The sequence below is a fragment of the Danio rerio genome, chromosome 18 (genome assembly GCF_049306965.1).
Source record: "Danio rerio strain Tuebingen ecotype United States chromosome 18, GRCz12tu, whole genome shotgun sequence".
Taxonomy (NCBI): Eukaryota; Metazoa; Chordata; class Actinopteri; order Cypriniformes; family Danionidae; genus Danio; species Danio rerio.
Genome location: NC_133193.1, coordinates 35001316 through 35019166, shown reverse-complemented (window position 1 = coordinate 35019166; position 17851 = coordinate 35001316). Strand labels below are relative to the sequence as shown.

Sequence of the window (17851 nt, the reverse complement as noted above, 5' to 3'; positions counted from 1 at the left end):
TCATTGGTATTTTTAAGATGTTTCTTGCTATATCTTAAATTGGTTTCTATATTTAGGTTTATATAAAATTTAGCTGTTTGTACACATTTTTAATTTAAGTCTATTGGGAAAACAGGGTTGTTTTAAAAACATCTGTGTTTGTGTGTAATTTTTAGATTTTTTGTTTAAATCTTTCTGTGTGTCTTTAATGTGTTGTTTTATTGTTGTTTTTATATTGATATTCTTGTGCACTACAAAATTATTTATAAAATTTTAGTACTATTTTTTCTTGCAATTAATAAACGTTTAACATTTATTTATTTTGTCATTTGTCTGATTATTTTCGTTACAGAATGTGTATGCAGTTTGCACTTTATTCAAAGGTTAAACACAGTGCTTACACTTTGTGTTTACATTATAGCCTGTGTTTGCTGTTGTATAAATTCAAATGGTTGTAATACCATATATTAAGTACCAATGTAATACCAAAAGGTTTTATAAGGTGTATAAATACGGAGTCGCGCCAGCTCCGGGCCGCAGCGCACATTACCCTCGCGCCGATTCCGGCGCGGATGCGCAGCGTCGGCTCGCTTACGGCCGCCGCATCTGGCCCGCTCGAGTCCGGCAGCCGGAGTTGGGCCGATGGGTAAGTCTTCGGCAGGCGACAATCTAGCCGGAACTGGCCCGAGTGTATTTTGCTATCTGGGAACCTCCTCAAGATAACCGCGGGTTAATGCGCGTGCACGCCACACACCTGAAGGCATTTTCAGTAGATCGCCGAATTCACGAGTCACCATAGAAAGTCACGTTGAGAAAAAAAGGGCAACGCACTTTACAGAGGCGAAGCTGGAGGTTTTAAACACAGAGATTGCACATCTGCTTCAACGAACGGAAAAAAAATATAGAATAAGAAAAAGATAAGAAAATAAAAAATAAATAATAAGAAAATTTATTAGTTCATTAAATTACACATGCCACCCTCCATTTTATTGTAATGATAAATTAAACTACTCTTTAACATCCTTTTTGAGTATGTTGTGTAACCATTCATGCATTTATTTTTCTTGCCATTAATTTCTTAAGGCCACAATATGTGTATTGACTAATAAGGCTTATAGAAATTGTAATCTTTCTGGAGCTAGAACTCTGTCCAAAGTCATTAAACACAGAAACATTATCATAAAAGGTAATATTTAATTGCTGGAGCTCTTTATTTAACACTAGAATATTCTTTCTGACATGCAGCTAATAGAAAGAGACCTGTCTAACTGCTGTGTCCTATAATAAAGGCTTTTCAGTGGTTGAGTTTTTGACTTAAACCACACACTCTGTCACTGTTGTAAGTGATTGTTGTCAGATAGGTTCTTTTTATTTTGCATGCAGACGAAGTTCCTTCTGCCTCAACTAACAAGCAGTGTAAGAATTTTCTGCACTTTTCCATATTTGAATATTACTCTTGGATCACAAAATCTTTTATCTACATATTTAAATTCTAAAGTAGCTGTATAAGGTCCATCTTCAAAGATAAAGTCACATGAGCATCAACTTAAGGTGAGAAATGTATATGAAAAATATGTTACACGTTGAAACGTGCGTGTATAAAGCAGTGTAAAAAAATCATTCATTTTATTTTAGGAAATGAAGAAATGAACAGACCAAACTATTTGATTAAACATAGTTTTTTGACTAATTAAATATTTTTTAGCACTCTTCCATCTGTTTTGTCTGCTTGGGTCACTGAGATTTCCTCTGGGTCAGGCTGCAGGTACGTGCCCAGTAATGATTCTATTTTATAATACAAATATAATAAAAATAAACATTGTGTTAAGCAACATTTGCTTTATAGTTATTTTTTTTTACTATATTTGTGTTATACACTTAAATCATTACTTCCTGAAAATCAGCCATTTAGCCTCAACATAGTGATGAGGTGGGGTGTGTGATGAGCTGGTAAGTGGAAGCAGTAATGAGTTTAATAGTTGAAACACCAAAAGATTAAGGATAGAAAATTAAGTTGTACCTGCACACTTATACTTTGGACAAATTTTATATTATCAGTGTCCTTTAGTGACTGAAGGAGCTTTAAAATCGGCTGCAATTAATGCACACAATAGCATTTAGAAACCCTGAAAAAAAATATTTAAAAAATGTAGGTGTGTGTGCGTGAATGTATATATAAGAACAACGTCCTACATCTTAAATTAAAGATATATTTTCCTACAAAAGACAAAGCTGCCACTTATAATATTATACAGAAAAATGTGAGGGTGCAGAAGGAGAGAAAAAACACAAGATCTGTAAGTGAGATTCGAACTCGCTCCGTTGTGCGCTCCGTTGTTCTTTATCGACGCACTGTCCACTACGCTATTCCCGTGGTCTGAATCATCTGTGTAATGATACGCAGTAATGTATGACCAAGGAACTGTACAAAAGTGTAAAAAACTGTTCAGTGCCAGGCATACTCTACAGGTGGTCCTACTGCCACATTGTACAGTTGCCTAAAATGCCCTGACGCGAATACAAAGAGCTGCACTGAATGTTTTTTATGGTAAGCGCAGACCCGCGGTTTGTCACATTTGATTTCAAAAAGGTTTGTTAAATACATTAACATTATGAATTTGGTAATGAAAAAAACTATGCACTTATAACCCTCTCACAACAAAAAAACTTGTATCTGTGTGTCCACATCCATAAATATTCTCATCAAAAGAGCACGCAACGCTCAGTAAACTCTCTGAAACAGACAAACTCTGAAACATAGCAACTTACTCTCTGAACATAACCTGCTCCGAAGCAGGTTATCTTCAGAGAGTAAGTTGCTATGGCTACTTAACATACCCAGAAGTTACCTCCGATTTTGGAACCAAAGTTGAGGTTATCCACCTACTTACTCTCAAACTTACCCGTGTATGTCACATAACCTGCTTTCTGGAACAGCCCCCAATTGCTGCTCGGAAATGGCTATCTTTGCTCAGCATCAGGTGCACAGCAGCAAGAAGCTTGGCAGTGAACTATGACCTTATTTTAATGACAAATGTCTAAGAATTCTGCTAATTTACATTTTTATTTAATTTATACATACACAATGAATGTAAGCCTGCTAAGTGTGTGGTTCAAATAATAGAATATGTAAACTTAGTTTGTATATAATTAAATAATAATAATAAATAAAAGCCTGCGTGTAAGGCTTTTATTTTGAGGGGGCGACGTCACGAGCGCAGATTTGGTTGACCAATTAGAGGAAAGTGGGCGTTTCAGCACCGCCTACATGTGTAAAATGAATTTTAAAGTTGTTTATCCGTTTTCCTACCCTAAACCAAAAAACGAATATCCAGCCAAAATCTCGTTTTTTCGTTTTCTCGTGAGCAAAAGAAAAACGGAAAAATGGACGTTTTCTCCATTTCCTTTATTCCATTTGAAAATGGAAAACAAATGAACAAAACGTACACGGACCTACACGGACCGAGTTGCTTCATTTAAACTAATATAGACATTTTGTTTCAGCCAGGTTTCAGTGAGACAGAGTGCATAAAGATTGTTATCTGTTATTATTTCATTGATCATAAGTGCTTTAGGTGCTAGTGACCTGGGGCCTCATGTATCAACGCTGCGTATGCACAAAAACTTTGCGTACGCCAGGTTTCACGCTCAAAATCGCGCACGTTTGGATTTACTAAAAATGAACTGAACGTGGGAATGTGCGCAGCTTCACGGCAGCTTTCTGGCAGGCGTACGCACATTTTTTGTGCGTGTCTGTTTTATTTCCATTGGCGACTCCTAGAGGCAGTTGTGTTAAATTCCTCTCTACAAAGTGTCTGAGTCTTGCAATGGCAGCTGTATGAGACGGGTTATCTAGTAGGTATGTAAGGTTTCCATACCATACAGTTGACCAGCCAAACATTAAAGCACAATTTGCAGCGGTCGCCTGTTTTCCCAATGTAATCTGAGCTATCTACCGCACGCACATTGCTATAAAGACACTATCTGAAGATGAATTTGCATGCGTGAATCAGAAACATTTCCATTCAATAAATGTGCAAATAAAATATGATGCACAAACTTATTGATGATTCCTACTTGTCTTTCTCGTGATAAATAGTGGGCAAAATCTGATATTTAGCGGGGAAAAAAAGAAGAAAGAGTTCACCAGACGCTGGATTCGAGCAGAGTTTATGCTCGAACGTGTTAATACTTGATCACATGCGCCTTACGAGGTGCGCCACAGAGACTGCTAAGGGTACTGCAACAAGTGTGTATAAACCACACTATTTCTTTTTTTAATGCACTCAGTGCAATGTTCAGACCCAACTGTGTTAACCGCATCAGCTAATCTCTCCCCACTCTATTTTTTTTCTTTTGTTGTTAATTCGGAGAACAAACTTGCAAATAACACCGCTTTTCTCCGGTCTACCTCTGAAAGCAGCACCTCCAATTCACATTCTGTTCAAAGTTTCTCTTTTTGCTTGATTTTGCCATTGCTTTTCCGTTGGGTTTTTCCATTAGCATAGTCATTAGCATATTCATACGGGGGAGAAGGCAGGGAGGGGTTTTGTGCTCGTGCATGCTGCGCTCAGTTTCACGGTCATTCGGATGTACAAAAGAGTATGCGTGAGATTCGGCGTACGCAGTGTTTCATACATCTGGGGCCTCATGTACGAAGACTTGCGTAGAAATCTTACTAAAACATTGCATACGCACAAAGCTGTAAATGTGCGTACGCAGAAAAAAATTCAGATGTATGAAACACTGCGTACGCCGAATCTCACGCTTATTTTTTGATCTAATAATCTAATAGTTCTCTGTGGAGATCTCGAACACGGGAGAAGTAGACGTTCTGCCCCGGGACATTGTAAGCACCTTACGCGGCTGCACTCAGGGACCGTGGCAGCCGGGTGTCGGCCTGAACGACACCTGGGTGAACCGGATCCTAGGTGCACTGGGCCTGGACAGAGGAACATGCGGGGTTGAGGTAGAGGGAGTGTTGTGGTTGTATCGTTCTCTTACCTCAGATGAGGTGGCCGTAGCATAGGGTACAACGAGCAGCTTCGCCCGCTTTACCTCGAGGGAGCGAATCTGGGACTCCACTGCTTCCACCTCCACCTCCAACGCCTCCATCGATGCTTCTCCTGCTCTCAAGGACAGACACACAAGCAACATTGTACAGGGTGAAGAGCAAGGCCAGTAAGTGAGAAAATGAGTGAATGGAAGAGGTTAGTGGTAGCTTTAGCTGACTAGCGGTGCTAGCAGGCTAAAGCTACAAACAACAAGCGGATGCTCGAAGGACAGAACGTTTTAAAGCAGATTTGTTTGTATAAATGTATTATGGGTTTGTTTACCCAAAGTAGGAGAGACAAATATTTAGCGAATGAGGAAGTATTTTATGATTAAAAGGTAAATTGCGAATCTAAACTCCAAACACACGCAGCGAGGCAACCAAACAGCGGCAGTGACATCAGTGACTGATGTTTTAGAAACAGAATATTGTAGAACACATAAAAAACCTTACATTGTATTCATAACATATTTATTTAAAACACATAATTTACAGTGGCTTTGAAAAAGTTCCAAATAAACATTATAATTTATGTAAATTTATCTTATTTTGCATAATTAAGGCATCATATAAACCAAAAGAAAACAGGCAAAGAAAAAAAATACTAACTAATAATGAAACAAATTGCAATGATGCAGCAGCTGGCAGATATCTGTTGATGTATTAATACTGCTGCTTACATTTTATTGTAAATGCATATTTTTTGTATAGTGCCAGGTGTGGAATGTGTAAATATTTTTATACATCCCAACATACCTGTTGATAATTAGAAATCATTCAATGTATTTATTTTTATTTTTGCTAATATAGACGCATGATTTTTTTCATGATGAAAAGTTGTCCCAGCTGATTGTTAAATAATAACAATAATAAAAACAACTTTTGAAGAAATACATTGTTTATGTTATTTTTTATATTTTACAAATGCTGTGTCTACCCCTTTGAAGATAACAAATAAGTATACCAGCAATCCAATTATATTTAATTATACATAATTTATTGTATGATTAGATGATTGAACACACTAAGTCACACTGTTTTTAAGTATATTGTACAGTATTTTATAGTGTGTTTATAAATACAAATGCTTTTATTTATTTTAGCAAGACTTTAAAACAGTTCAGTTAAATGAGGAGTTTAGGGCCAAATTCTTCAATGGAAGAAGGCAGTGCTGCGTCGTCCATTATTGTTTTAGTCTATACCCTAAGCTATTAAATGTGTCAATACACATTTTTACTCAGCTTCCCTAAAACTTTAGCAATTAGTTCAGCAAACTGCACGTGATTGCCTCTTCCTGCCCATTTTTTCAATGCAATTTTTAATTCACAGACAGTAGCGTCAAGGTTCAGTGATGGGGCGACAGATGTGTCTTTATCAATCGTTTGTTATATATCTTGTGTAACAGTTTTTGTCAGTATACACTGATAGAATATTGTTTTGAAAATATTTAAAAGACATGGCTAATGTGTTTTTATTTTGTTTTTATTAATGCAAACAAAAAGTGTTCTCTTGAGCATTGAAAAAGGTTTGTACCTTTTGTATTGTACAGTAAACAGGTGTGTTTGTGTGTGTTCGTGTATGTGTGTCCTCCTTTCATGTCCCTGCAGAGTGCAATTCCAGTTTATATATAAAGTTGCCCAGAGCTCCAGTTTCTATTTGAGGCTTATCTTAACACATTGTAGAGACTGAAATGAAGACGCCAGTCCTCCGAGCTATACATTTGGTATTTTTTTTATTCTACCCTATTCAGTCCAACTCAGAGGCAAATTGTAAACTCTGGAAGGAATTAGACTTGACTGTTGTGCACAAGGAGGGTGATGTAATTCTCGCAGGCATGTTTCCTATTCATTCCAAAGGCATTGACCAGGAGTTAAATTTTAGGAATCAGCCAGACCAGAGGAAATGTTGGGGGTAATGTAAAAAAAAAAAAAACTGTAGTTCTTATACAAAGAATACTATAAAGTGCACTATTGTTAATTTTGAATTTATTGTAAACTGTTTTAAGAGTTTTTTTGTTTTGTTTTGAGAATAAACAAATACTTGTATTTTTTTTTTACAGGTTTAACATGCGCGTTTTCCGCTGGTCTCAGGCAATGATTTTCTTCATTGAAGAGATCAACCGGAACCCCACTCTTCTCCCAAACATCACACTGGGCTATAGATTGTATGACACATGTGGGCTGATAGCGCTGTCTCTTAGGACTGCATTGTCTGTAGTTTCTCAACCCATGAAGAGGAGTAGCTCAGAGATGTGCTCTTCCCCGAGCATCCCCATCATTATTGGGGACTCTGGATCCACTCTGTCAATGGCCATTTCCAGACTCCTCAACCTTTTCCATATCCCGCTGGTGAGGGCAGATCAGCTAGGCAAAATAATTAGAAATTAAGGAACTCTGTATTGAAATTCACTTTGAATTATCTTTTGTTCAATTATCCTAATTTTTTGCCCAAATCTTTGCTTCAGGTGAGTTATTTTGCTTCATGTGCTTGCCTGAGTAATAAGCATCAGTTCCCTTATTTTTTTCGCACAATTCCCAGTGATGTAAATCAGGCAAATGCTCTTGCTCGTTTGGTGAAGCACTTTGGATGGACCTGGGTGGGCACAGTCGGGGCCGATGATGCTTATGGCCGCACCGGCATAGATCTTTTCACCGCTGCAGTGACACAGTTGGGTGTATGTGTGTCTTATAGAATAATCATACCCAAACTGCCAACTCAACAACAGTTGCAAGACATAGTCAGGACAATTCGTGATTCTTCAGCTCATGTGTTGGTGGCTTTTGCTATTGAAGAGGATATCAAGCCAGTAGTTGATGAAATAGTCTTGCAGAATGTGACCGGGAAGCAGTGGGTTGCCAGTGAAGCGTGGGTGACATCCACTCTTATCTCCACTAAAGAAAACTTTCCCTCACTTAGTGGCACCATTGGGTTTGCTATTCGCCGAGCTGAGATACCTGGCCTCAAACATTTCCTTGACAGCATACAGCCCCTAGCTGACCCATACAATGTCTTTGCAAGAGAGTTCTGGGAAACCCAGTTTCAGTGCACATTAAACACAAGTCTTCCCACTTCATCCACAATGGATCCAGTAAATTATAGCCACAGCTGTACTGGCATGGAGAGAATGCAGGACACTCAGAGCATCTTTAATGATGTGTCTCAGCTCAGAGTGACATATAACATGTACAAAGCTGTCTACACTGTGGCACATGCACTACATAATCTGCTTCTGTGTCAAAGAGAGCATAGATCTGCCTTGACACAGCAGTGTCCTGATATCCACAATCTGCAGCCCTGGCAGGTAAAATAATAAGCTTCACTGTTTGTACATTTAAAAAACAAATCCAGAGATTAAAATAATTTTCTTTTTGTGTTACATTATCTGTTTTAAAATTTCTTTAATATAGTATATTTTAATACTTTTAGTATTTTTGGATCTAGACCTGTTGTTATATGTTATGCCAAATCACATCTTTGCATTAATCTTCTCTAGGTAATTGAGGTCCTGAGAAAAGTGAATTACACAAACATGTTTGGAGATCTCATCTACTTTGATGAAAATGGAGACCCTGTTGGATCATATGACATAGTGAACTGGCAAAAAGGGGGAGATGATGTGCCAGTACAGTATATTACAGTGGGTCGCTTTGACTCCTCTTTACCCAAAGGACAACAATTAGTGCTGAACCAGAACAAAATCGTCTGGCATGGGGGAACAAACAAGGTAAAATTATGTAGCATCTAAATGTGTTAGTAGTAATCACCCTTATTCTGAATGGACTAATTTTAATATCATTATCATTTTATGGTGTTTAACAAGACATCTTTACATAAATGAATTTTCTTTTATCCAAGGCTTGACACACATTGATTTTAGACATTTCATGTATGGTTTTATTTGGTTTTCAGTTACTTGTCATTTGGAAAATGTAATCAAATAAATTTTATTTACACATTTTCCTTCGGCTTATTCCCTGCTTTATCAAGGGTTGCCACAGCAGAATTTTTCACACAGTGGATGCCTTTCCAGTCACAGCACAGCACCTAGAGTACAACCCGCTTCAGTGCTGGGATACATCCAAACACATGTCCATTCACACACTATGGAAAATTTTGTTATTTTAATTTACCTATATAGCATATCTTTGGACTGTGGTGGAAACAGACACAAAGAGAACATGCAAACTCCACAAAGGCATCCTAGTCCAGCCAAAAATTGAACCAACTATCTTTTTGCTAACAACATAATTTAATTGAGTAATTGTCTTTTGTTTGTTTGTTTATTTGATGTTGTTGCCACTATCAAGCATACAATCAATTGTCATAGTAATGCACCTGTTTCTCACAGGTGCCAGTGTCTGTATGCTCTGCTAGCTGTCCACCAGGGTACAGAAAGGTTAGACTTGAGGGTCAGCCTGTGTGCTGCTATGACTGTATGCTTTGTGCAGAGGGGAGTATCAGCAACACAACTGGTATTATCAGACTGGCACACACAATGATTGTTATTGCATCAGTTAACTTTTATCAAAACACTTCTTTACTTTACGCTCTTTATGCATCGATTTTTAGATCAAGCTGAATGTTTGCTTTGCCCTGAAGACTTCTGGTCCAACAAGCATCGCAACTATTGTGTTCCAAAGGAGATTGAGTTCCTTTCATACTTGGAGGCTTTCGGTATGGTCCTGGCAGCTATTGCCATATTGGGTGCAGTTGCTGCAATAAGTGTTGGTGTGGTCTTCTTCCGTCATCGTGACACACCCCTTGTTCGTGCTAATAACTCAGAATTGAGCTTTTTGTTGTTGATTTCTCTCACTCTCTGTTTCATATGTGCACTAACCTTTCTTGGTCAGCCATCACACTGGGCATGCCCTCTTAGACGTATTTCTTTTGGCTTAACTTTTGCCCTCTGCCTATCTTGTCTCCTCAGTAAGACCCTAGTGGTTCTTATTGCTTTTAAATCCACACTGCCAGGTAACAACACAGCTCGTTGGTTTCGCCCCCCTCAACAAAGATTGGGTGTGTTTATTTGCTCACTCCTACAGGGTGGTGTCTGCATAGCTTGGCTGACCACAGCATCCCCGTATCCAGTGAAGAACACATGGCTATATCGCGACCGGATTATTTTAGAATGTCATCTGGGTTCAGTTGTTTATTTCTGCTGTGTGTTGGGTTACATTGGGTGCTTAGCTGCCTTTTGCTTCATTTTAGCCTTTTTAGCTAGAAAACTGCCTGATAATTTTAATGAAGCCAAATTCATCACATTCAGTATGCTTATTTTCTGTGCTGTTTGGATTACATTTATCCCAGCTTATGTCAGTTCCCCAGGGAAATTTACCGTTGCTGTGGAGATATTTGCAATTTTAGCGTCTAGTTATGGTGTTCTTTTGTGTATTTTTGCACCTAAGTGTTATATCATTATTTTCATGCCGGAAAAGAATTCTAAAAAGTATCTCATGACCCAAAAATAATGTACTGCTCTAAGTCATGTCTACTAATGTTTGTCAACATGTATGTGTTTACATTTGTAGGTGTGTGTAATAACACTTATTATTATTATATAATAGTAAAAATAATAATGATAAATCATTATGTAGTAATAATATCGCTTGGCGTGTGACAAATATACATTCATACAATGACAGAGAGCACCAGTGTTCCAGTGAAAAACCTTGTTCCAGGCACAACCTTATTATCAAACCTATCAAGAATTGGCTTGCAAATTCTAGCAGAACATAGTATAATATTATGTGAAAATATAATATGATATAATCTAATATAATATAATAGTATGATTTAGCCATAATTATTTGTATTTATTTTGTTTTTATTGCACATAGTATTATGCTACATAAATCATGCACATAAGTTGTATGTATGTAATGTAAAACTGTAAATCTCATTCATATTACGAGGTTTGGACCATCCAAATTATCTAAGATTTCTTTGAAAAAACACAAAAAGTGATGATGGAAGTGTGTGGAACATAGGAGGACTTTGAGTCTACACAAAATTGTCTATAATTTATAGACAAAACATCTATAATTAATTTAATAAGATAGCAAAATAATAGCTGAAACATATTTGAAGTTTTTTAAAGTATCTTTGTCATTAGGACTGTGTAATGCTTTGCAGTGCTATGTTCAATTCACACTGTCAAAATTAAACAAATGAAAAATGCATTTCAAATTTCAACAACAGATAACTGTCACTCTGTTTATTTTTCGATTTCGCATGTTTGGGTATTGAATTTTAATCTAATGTCAGAGCAAACCTTAGGAAAAAAAATTAACTTTATTGTGATTTTTAATTTTTAATTTCTGCACTCGCAGTCGGGCCGTACAATTGCTGCCGAATGGGGTGCCTAGTTCTGGATTAGTGCGCGAATCAGCAGACCTACACTGCGTTTCATTCAGAAGAGCTCATCCCTATGCCCTAAACCCTTCGAATGGTTTACCCTCCGGAGTGACCGCTTCGAAGGGATGAAGGGTGTAGGGGACCAAATAAGCTTGTCTTTGGAACACATGTCTGCATAATCTGATGAGACAATATAGAGGTTTGTCACACTCTTTGAAGCTGAAGCCCATTATACATGCCTGGGATGAACAATCTGCATGCTCCACTTTATTTGTTTATTGATTTATTTATTGTACAGACTGTGTATGTTTGTATATATAATTTTTATTTGTTTTATTATTATTGTATTTAAAACTCAAAAATATTACACTACTTGCCTAAAAAAATACTATACTTACATTTATTTGTAAGGTCAAACTACAGTTGTCTTTCTGTGACAACATCCCTGCGCTTTACCAATTTTAAGATAGAAATTTGTCAACCTTTAGGTTAGACAAAAGGAAGGCCCTATGAAGTGGCGAGTTTTGAGTACTTTGGTTTGGAACGACTCTTGGATATTTTTGTTTCACTCCAAGGTACCCTTCAGATGGGAATTTATCTTATTTGGAACACACAGCTAGACCTTACTCATTGGCAGTGATGATACAAAAATTTAGATTTTTCTGACACGAACAAACATTGTCACCTATGTTCCCTGTGCATGTCTCAATTATCTCATGTTTTGTTTTGCAATCCATTGCATTATTGTCATGAACTGGACAGAACACAGAGTCAGAATTTGCTCAAACAGAAAGTTTACTAATAAACAAAGGCAGCTGCCGTTTGTCGGTCGTTGAAGATGAACGCAGGCTGGTCCTATGGCCACAGAAAGATTCTCCATCTGGACCTGAGCCGAGGGGGTTCCAAAAGCACTTAAAGTTTGGAGAGGACGCTGATGCTGGTGTGCACTGAGGTAAGGTGGTACTACTCCACACAGCGGAGAGGCAGCGCAGATCACAGGTGTCGCAATAGATGGTTACTTTACTTAAAGGTTCAGGACACCCTGGAGAACTTTTATTTAATATTAACAGATATGTGTGTGTTGAGCATCAGTTAAGACAATGTTAGAACCTGTCAGCTTTAATTGTGGGAAAAACTGGATAATTTTGAGCTTTTGTCAGCTAATTTCAGCTTCCGGGTTTAAAATGATTTTTGGGGCGGGATCAAAATCGGCGACGTAGCGCAGTACTGCAAGTGCAATGATGACGCGTCGGTTTCTCATTATTATTCATAGCGGAGTTTTCTTATCCTATGAGAAGAGCCGGCTGCTTAATTATTCATGAGAGCCCATGCTTTCCGAAGGCAAGACAGACCTGCCAGTTTCAAGCAAGCTGTGAGACACGGAGTCACGGACCAAGGGGCACGCAGTAGCCGTTCATGAAGGCTCATATGTGTTTGTTTGTTTCTTATCCAGCATATGAAACTCCATATACACTCACACTTATACACTATGCCAATTTAGCTTATTTAATTCAACTATACCACATGTCTTTTGACTGTGAGGGAAACCGGAGCACCTGTAGGAAACCCATGTGAACACGGGGAAAACATGCAAACTCCACACAGAAATGCCACCTGACCCAGCCAAGGTTTGAACCTGCAATCCAGCAACCTTCTTGCTGTTCAGCGACAGCACTACCTACAGTGCCACTGTGTCCAAGTACACCCGTCTGCAGCCCGCAGATCGGGGCGGGGCTGAATACGGGGCGGGGCTGCATATTGGGCGGGACTGAACATGTCGCTCCGCCTACAAGTTTTTCATTGGTTCACGGAAACATATTGACGTTGATGTAATGTATGCTTTCGATTCCGGTTTTCATCTCTGCATGGTAAGTACACGTCTTCTGTCATGTAGCCTAAATTGTTAAATTATAGTGCAGTACACCTCACGGGCTACGTATTATGTGTAATTTATTTAATTAAAGGCCTTTAAGGAGATATGAAGTTTTAAAGCCTTTAAAAAAATGTTTTCTGTGTTAGGGTTGGCGTTTTCCAGGTTGATCAAACAGTTGGTGGTTTTATTCACTTAGAAGAATAATGTAAACTTTAAAGAGTTTCGAGCAACACAGTCCATCACATGAAGTTTATTGATATCAAAGATAACAAAATATATTTTTCTTTGTGGCATGTTCTCTAATTTACATATTCTGGTAATGTTAATGCTAAATATGTACAATATAAAACTTGATTCTTAACTTACTGATCTATACTACATTCTGTTTGCAGATCATTTGCATATATATATATTTATCACTATGATTCTTGTGGAGCATATTCTCTGTTTTATTTTATTTTACCTCAGTTCTTTCTCTCTTTTTGTTTTAATAGATTTTTGCTTTTATTTTATTTTTATATATATTTATTTACACTTCATGTTCTCTTTTTTTTTGTTTACTTTATAATCCATGAATGAAACTTATGCAAAGGGGAATGTGAGGAGGGGGCATGCCTAGTACAAACATATTTAATTCTTTGAGTTTAACTTTAATATACTGTATGTTAAGCGACATGTTGATGATTGTTGGTTATTTTGCACAGATGCCGCCTGAGATCCTGCAGTGTATCCTACTGAGAGTTGTCACACAGGATGGTGATGGGACATTTCTGCGACTCTCACTGACATCCAGGACCTGCTGAGCCATTGTTATTCATTCATTCATTTTCTTGTCGGCTTAGTCCCTTTATTAATCCGGGGTCGCCACAGCGGAATGAAAAAACCAACTTATCCAGCAAGTTTTTACGCAGCGGATGCCCTTCCAGCCGCAATCCATCTCTGGGAAACATCCACACACACATTCACACACACTACGTACAATTTAGCCTACCCAATTCACCTGTACCGCATGTCTTTGGACTGTGGGGGAAACCGGAGCACCCGGAGGAAACCCACGCGAAGGCAGGGAGAACATGCAAACTCCACACAGAAACGGCAACTGAGCCGAGGTTCGAATCAGTGACCCAGCGACCTTCTTGCTGTGAGTTGACAGCACTACCTACTGCGCCACTGCTTCGCCGAGCCATTGTCAGTAATCCAAAATTCAAGAAGCAGGCTGTGTGTGTGTGTATACATGATAAAGAGTACAGAATATGCCAAGCACTTTTTACAGTACTCCGTTACTTTTAACTTGTGTCTTGCTTAAATATGTACTTGATTTTTTTTTTAGGTGTCATCAATCAGAGTGCCATATACTTTGACAAAGTGCTTTGTCAATTGGGTATGGCGAGAGGGGGGTCCTGCAAGCATTCTGTTCAACAAATGACTTCCCAATATATTGCTCAGCAGATTGTTACTTCTGTTGTGGAATTTCCCAGTAAAAAATATATAATTGTTTTTATGTTTATTAAAGGTAATAATAATTACCAACTGCTGTATCTTAAATTATTATTATTATTTTCTATAAATTGTCAGTCTTCCTTTTGTACATGTGTGCATGTGCATACACAGATGTTCTGTAGGTGAGACATCTGACATCTAAAAAAAACACAGATCTGCCAGATTTTTACTTGAACCGAGAAAGAGGGACTTTCAACAGAGTGTATTGCTTTGTGTTGATGGTTTTACTGAAGATGAAGTTGGTATGTATTTATCAGCATTTGTCAAATAAAAAATTCATAAGTTTACACGAGTGCTGCACTTCTTAATGTCAAATTTATTTTCATTAATTTGTGTCCTGATAGATAAGTAATAAATAAAACTGTCCATTTGTGCCACCCTATTAATATAATATTAAGTGTATTTAATATTCTAATCAAATGAAATAGAATAACAATGTTGTATGTGACTCTTAATAACCAAACAAAATCATTATAAAAAATATTTTTAAAGATCTACAGTGCAGAAATGGATCCAGAAGGGTTGTTAGAAAGTGGTATTAAAGTATTTACCCTGTATTTACAAATATTACAAAAATAAAACCAAGAAGACTGCATTTTAATTCAGTAATATTAGATTATAAAATTATTTGTAACTTGTTAATTAAAATGTAGAACAGATATTAAAACCACCCAGTAGGTGGCAGCAGAGCACTGTCTTCATTCAAATGGAGAAACTGAACAAAACTTTAATGGATTAATAAATAATAAGTTATGAAATTGATTGCATCCATAGATGACACACCATGTAATATGAAAAAAATTAATAAAACAATTTACTCATGCTGGAACATTTACATATAACAGATAATATATGTTTATATTCATCGCAGCATCAAAGTAAAAATAAATCCATTATATGATGAAATGATCTGATTTAATAAGTAAAAAGGTTACAAACATATACTTCCCTTAATAAATAATATCTTATCCCTGCTCTTAATAAAACTCAAAGCAGTGCAGTATTGAAAGAGAAACAATTGGACACATGGCCAATATTTTGAATAGCCTTAAATCAAAGTATAATTTTAATAATTTCAATTGTAAATTTTCCAGAGAACTCTCCCATTCAAAGGTAAAAAATTAAACTGAACTAAAAACACTGCATTTTTATTTATTTATTTTTTCAGACTCTGTCTTTATTTGTTGTAAATATGCAATAGCATTTTGATGCAAAATAATAAACCAATAAAATATCAGAATTAAAATCACTGCATTTCTTAAGTGACACCATTGTGAAAAAAGTCTTTTGAGTCTTTTATAATATTTTTTAGCAGGAGAAATACCCATATGAAATTCACATAACTGTTAACATAATTAACATATAAAACACTCAGCAAGAATGTCCACTTTTGTGTATTTTTGTGTTTATTAACAATAAAAACAATATTTAAGAAGTTGTAAATGCATTTCCTGTTTACTGACGTCACATAGTGGGCATTCACGCCATTACGTTTCCACTAACCAATGAAATTACAGGTGGGCGTGGCTGAATGTGCAGCCCCGGCCCACATTCATCCCCGCCCAGATCTGCAGGCTGCAGACAGGGGCTTCTCACTGTGTCGCCTACTTACTGTTATCAAAAATTCAAATAAGCTCTGTAATTAACTACTATCTGCAAATATAGTTTAATCATTTAAACCAATGTTCTCTTAAGCCTTATAGCTTCAGTTTAGCACCAAACATCACAGCCTTTATCAAATACAGTTAATTACATGCATTACACATGCTACAACGTTTCATTTACATGCACCTTTTAGTGAATACACTTGCTTACATACATAGTAAAACATACACAACTATTAGCAATAAACATTAAAGCAAAACACACTTTTAAATGTGAAATGTCCGAAAATCATGCAGGCTTTTGTGCCGAGACAATCAGAGAGCTGTTTACTCCGGACAGGAAGAGGGATGTGAGATCACACACTCGAAGAGACATACATATGTCTTTTCTTCCTTTGGGTGTAAGATTTAATTTACGTAGTCATGTGAGGGCAAAATGGCTGGATTTCCATGATGGGCCATTAATTAGTAACACATGGTGATAACACATTCTTTGTTTTATAAAGGGGGAAAAAGAGTGTGTATTGGAATTAAGCTCCGGGTGATAATTAAGAAGGAGGCTTCCATGACTGCTGATCTCTGCTTAGAAAATGGCTGAGTTCCTACACAAGTAAAGTTTTAAATAATGTAATCCAGTGGTCCCGGTACCGGTCCGTGGATCAATCAGTACCGAGCCACACAAGAATGAATTATCTTTAAGTTGGCAGCTAAAGTAGCTGCATTTAAAGCCAAACTGAATTTGTGGGGACGGCGCATGAACAGAGGCATATTGGACTTGTTTCAAACATTAGCGAGGATTTTGTGTGAGACTGAAGCTGGTGCATGATCACCAGTCTTCGCTGTTAAAAGAGTTTGAGCCCTACTTCCCAACCTCAAAGTGACAGCCACCAAAACAAGGCAAAGGAGTAGACTGGACATAAGCAACACACTTCGGGTGTCAATAGCCCCTTTCACACAGTAATACCGGTAAATATATTAAAAATTTCTGGAATGACTTTATTGGTATATTCAAAAAAGCGCTGTCCACACAGGCGAGGACGTTATGGAATTTTTCCTGGAAAAGAGCATTCACAAATTCATTTCAAAATACCGGTAATTTTGACATCATTATTATCATTACAGTCTTACTCTCTCTCTCTCTCACACACACACACACACATAAACGCGCACACAGAGGTTTGTTTTTTGTAAATAGTTGTGACATTCTAGTTTTCTACTGTACAATCTGTTTTTATCAGTCTTATCAATCCTTTCACATGGTAACATTATTATCTTAACACACGTGTGTGTGTGTGTGTGTGTTAGGTAGGATAATATGAGAAGTGTAATTTTAATTTTGCCAATAAAGAGTTATTGATTAAATATGGCATGCGCATTTGTTATTTAGTCAACCTATTTGTGTAACTTTTTAGAAGATTACTCTTTATAAAGTAGTTTTTCATACAAGATTGGTCTCTTAACTGTTCTTTTTTATGAGCTTGGCAATTT

The 17851-nt window shown here is 37.2% G+C and overlaps 2 protein-coding genes across 2 annotated transcripts in view; one reads left to right on the top strand and one right to left on the bottom strand.

Annotated features, from left to right (window-relative positions):
• Positions 1-17851, bottom strand: part of LOC100332501 (sterile alpha motif domain-containing protein 3) — a 191790-nt gene that overhangs the window by 61216 nt on the left and 112723 nt on the right. The window lies entirely within an intron of this gene.
• Positions 6687-11211, top strand: olfcw1 (olfactory receptor C family, w1). Its single transcript, NM_001018147.2, has 6 exons — positions 6687-6943; positions 7092-7380; positions 7497-8333; positions 8526-8756; positions 9381-9504; positions 9602-11211. The coding sequence occupies exons 1-6, from the start codon at positions 6723-6725 to the stop codon at positions 10498-10500; spliced, it is 2601 nt and encodes an 866-aa protein (NP_001018157.2). The 5' UTR covers positions 6687-6722; the 3' UTR covers positions 10501-11211.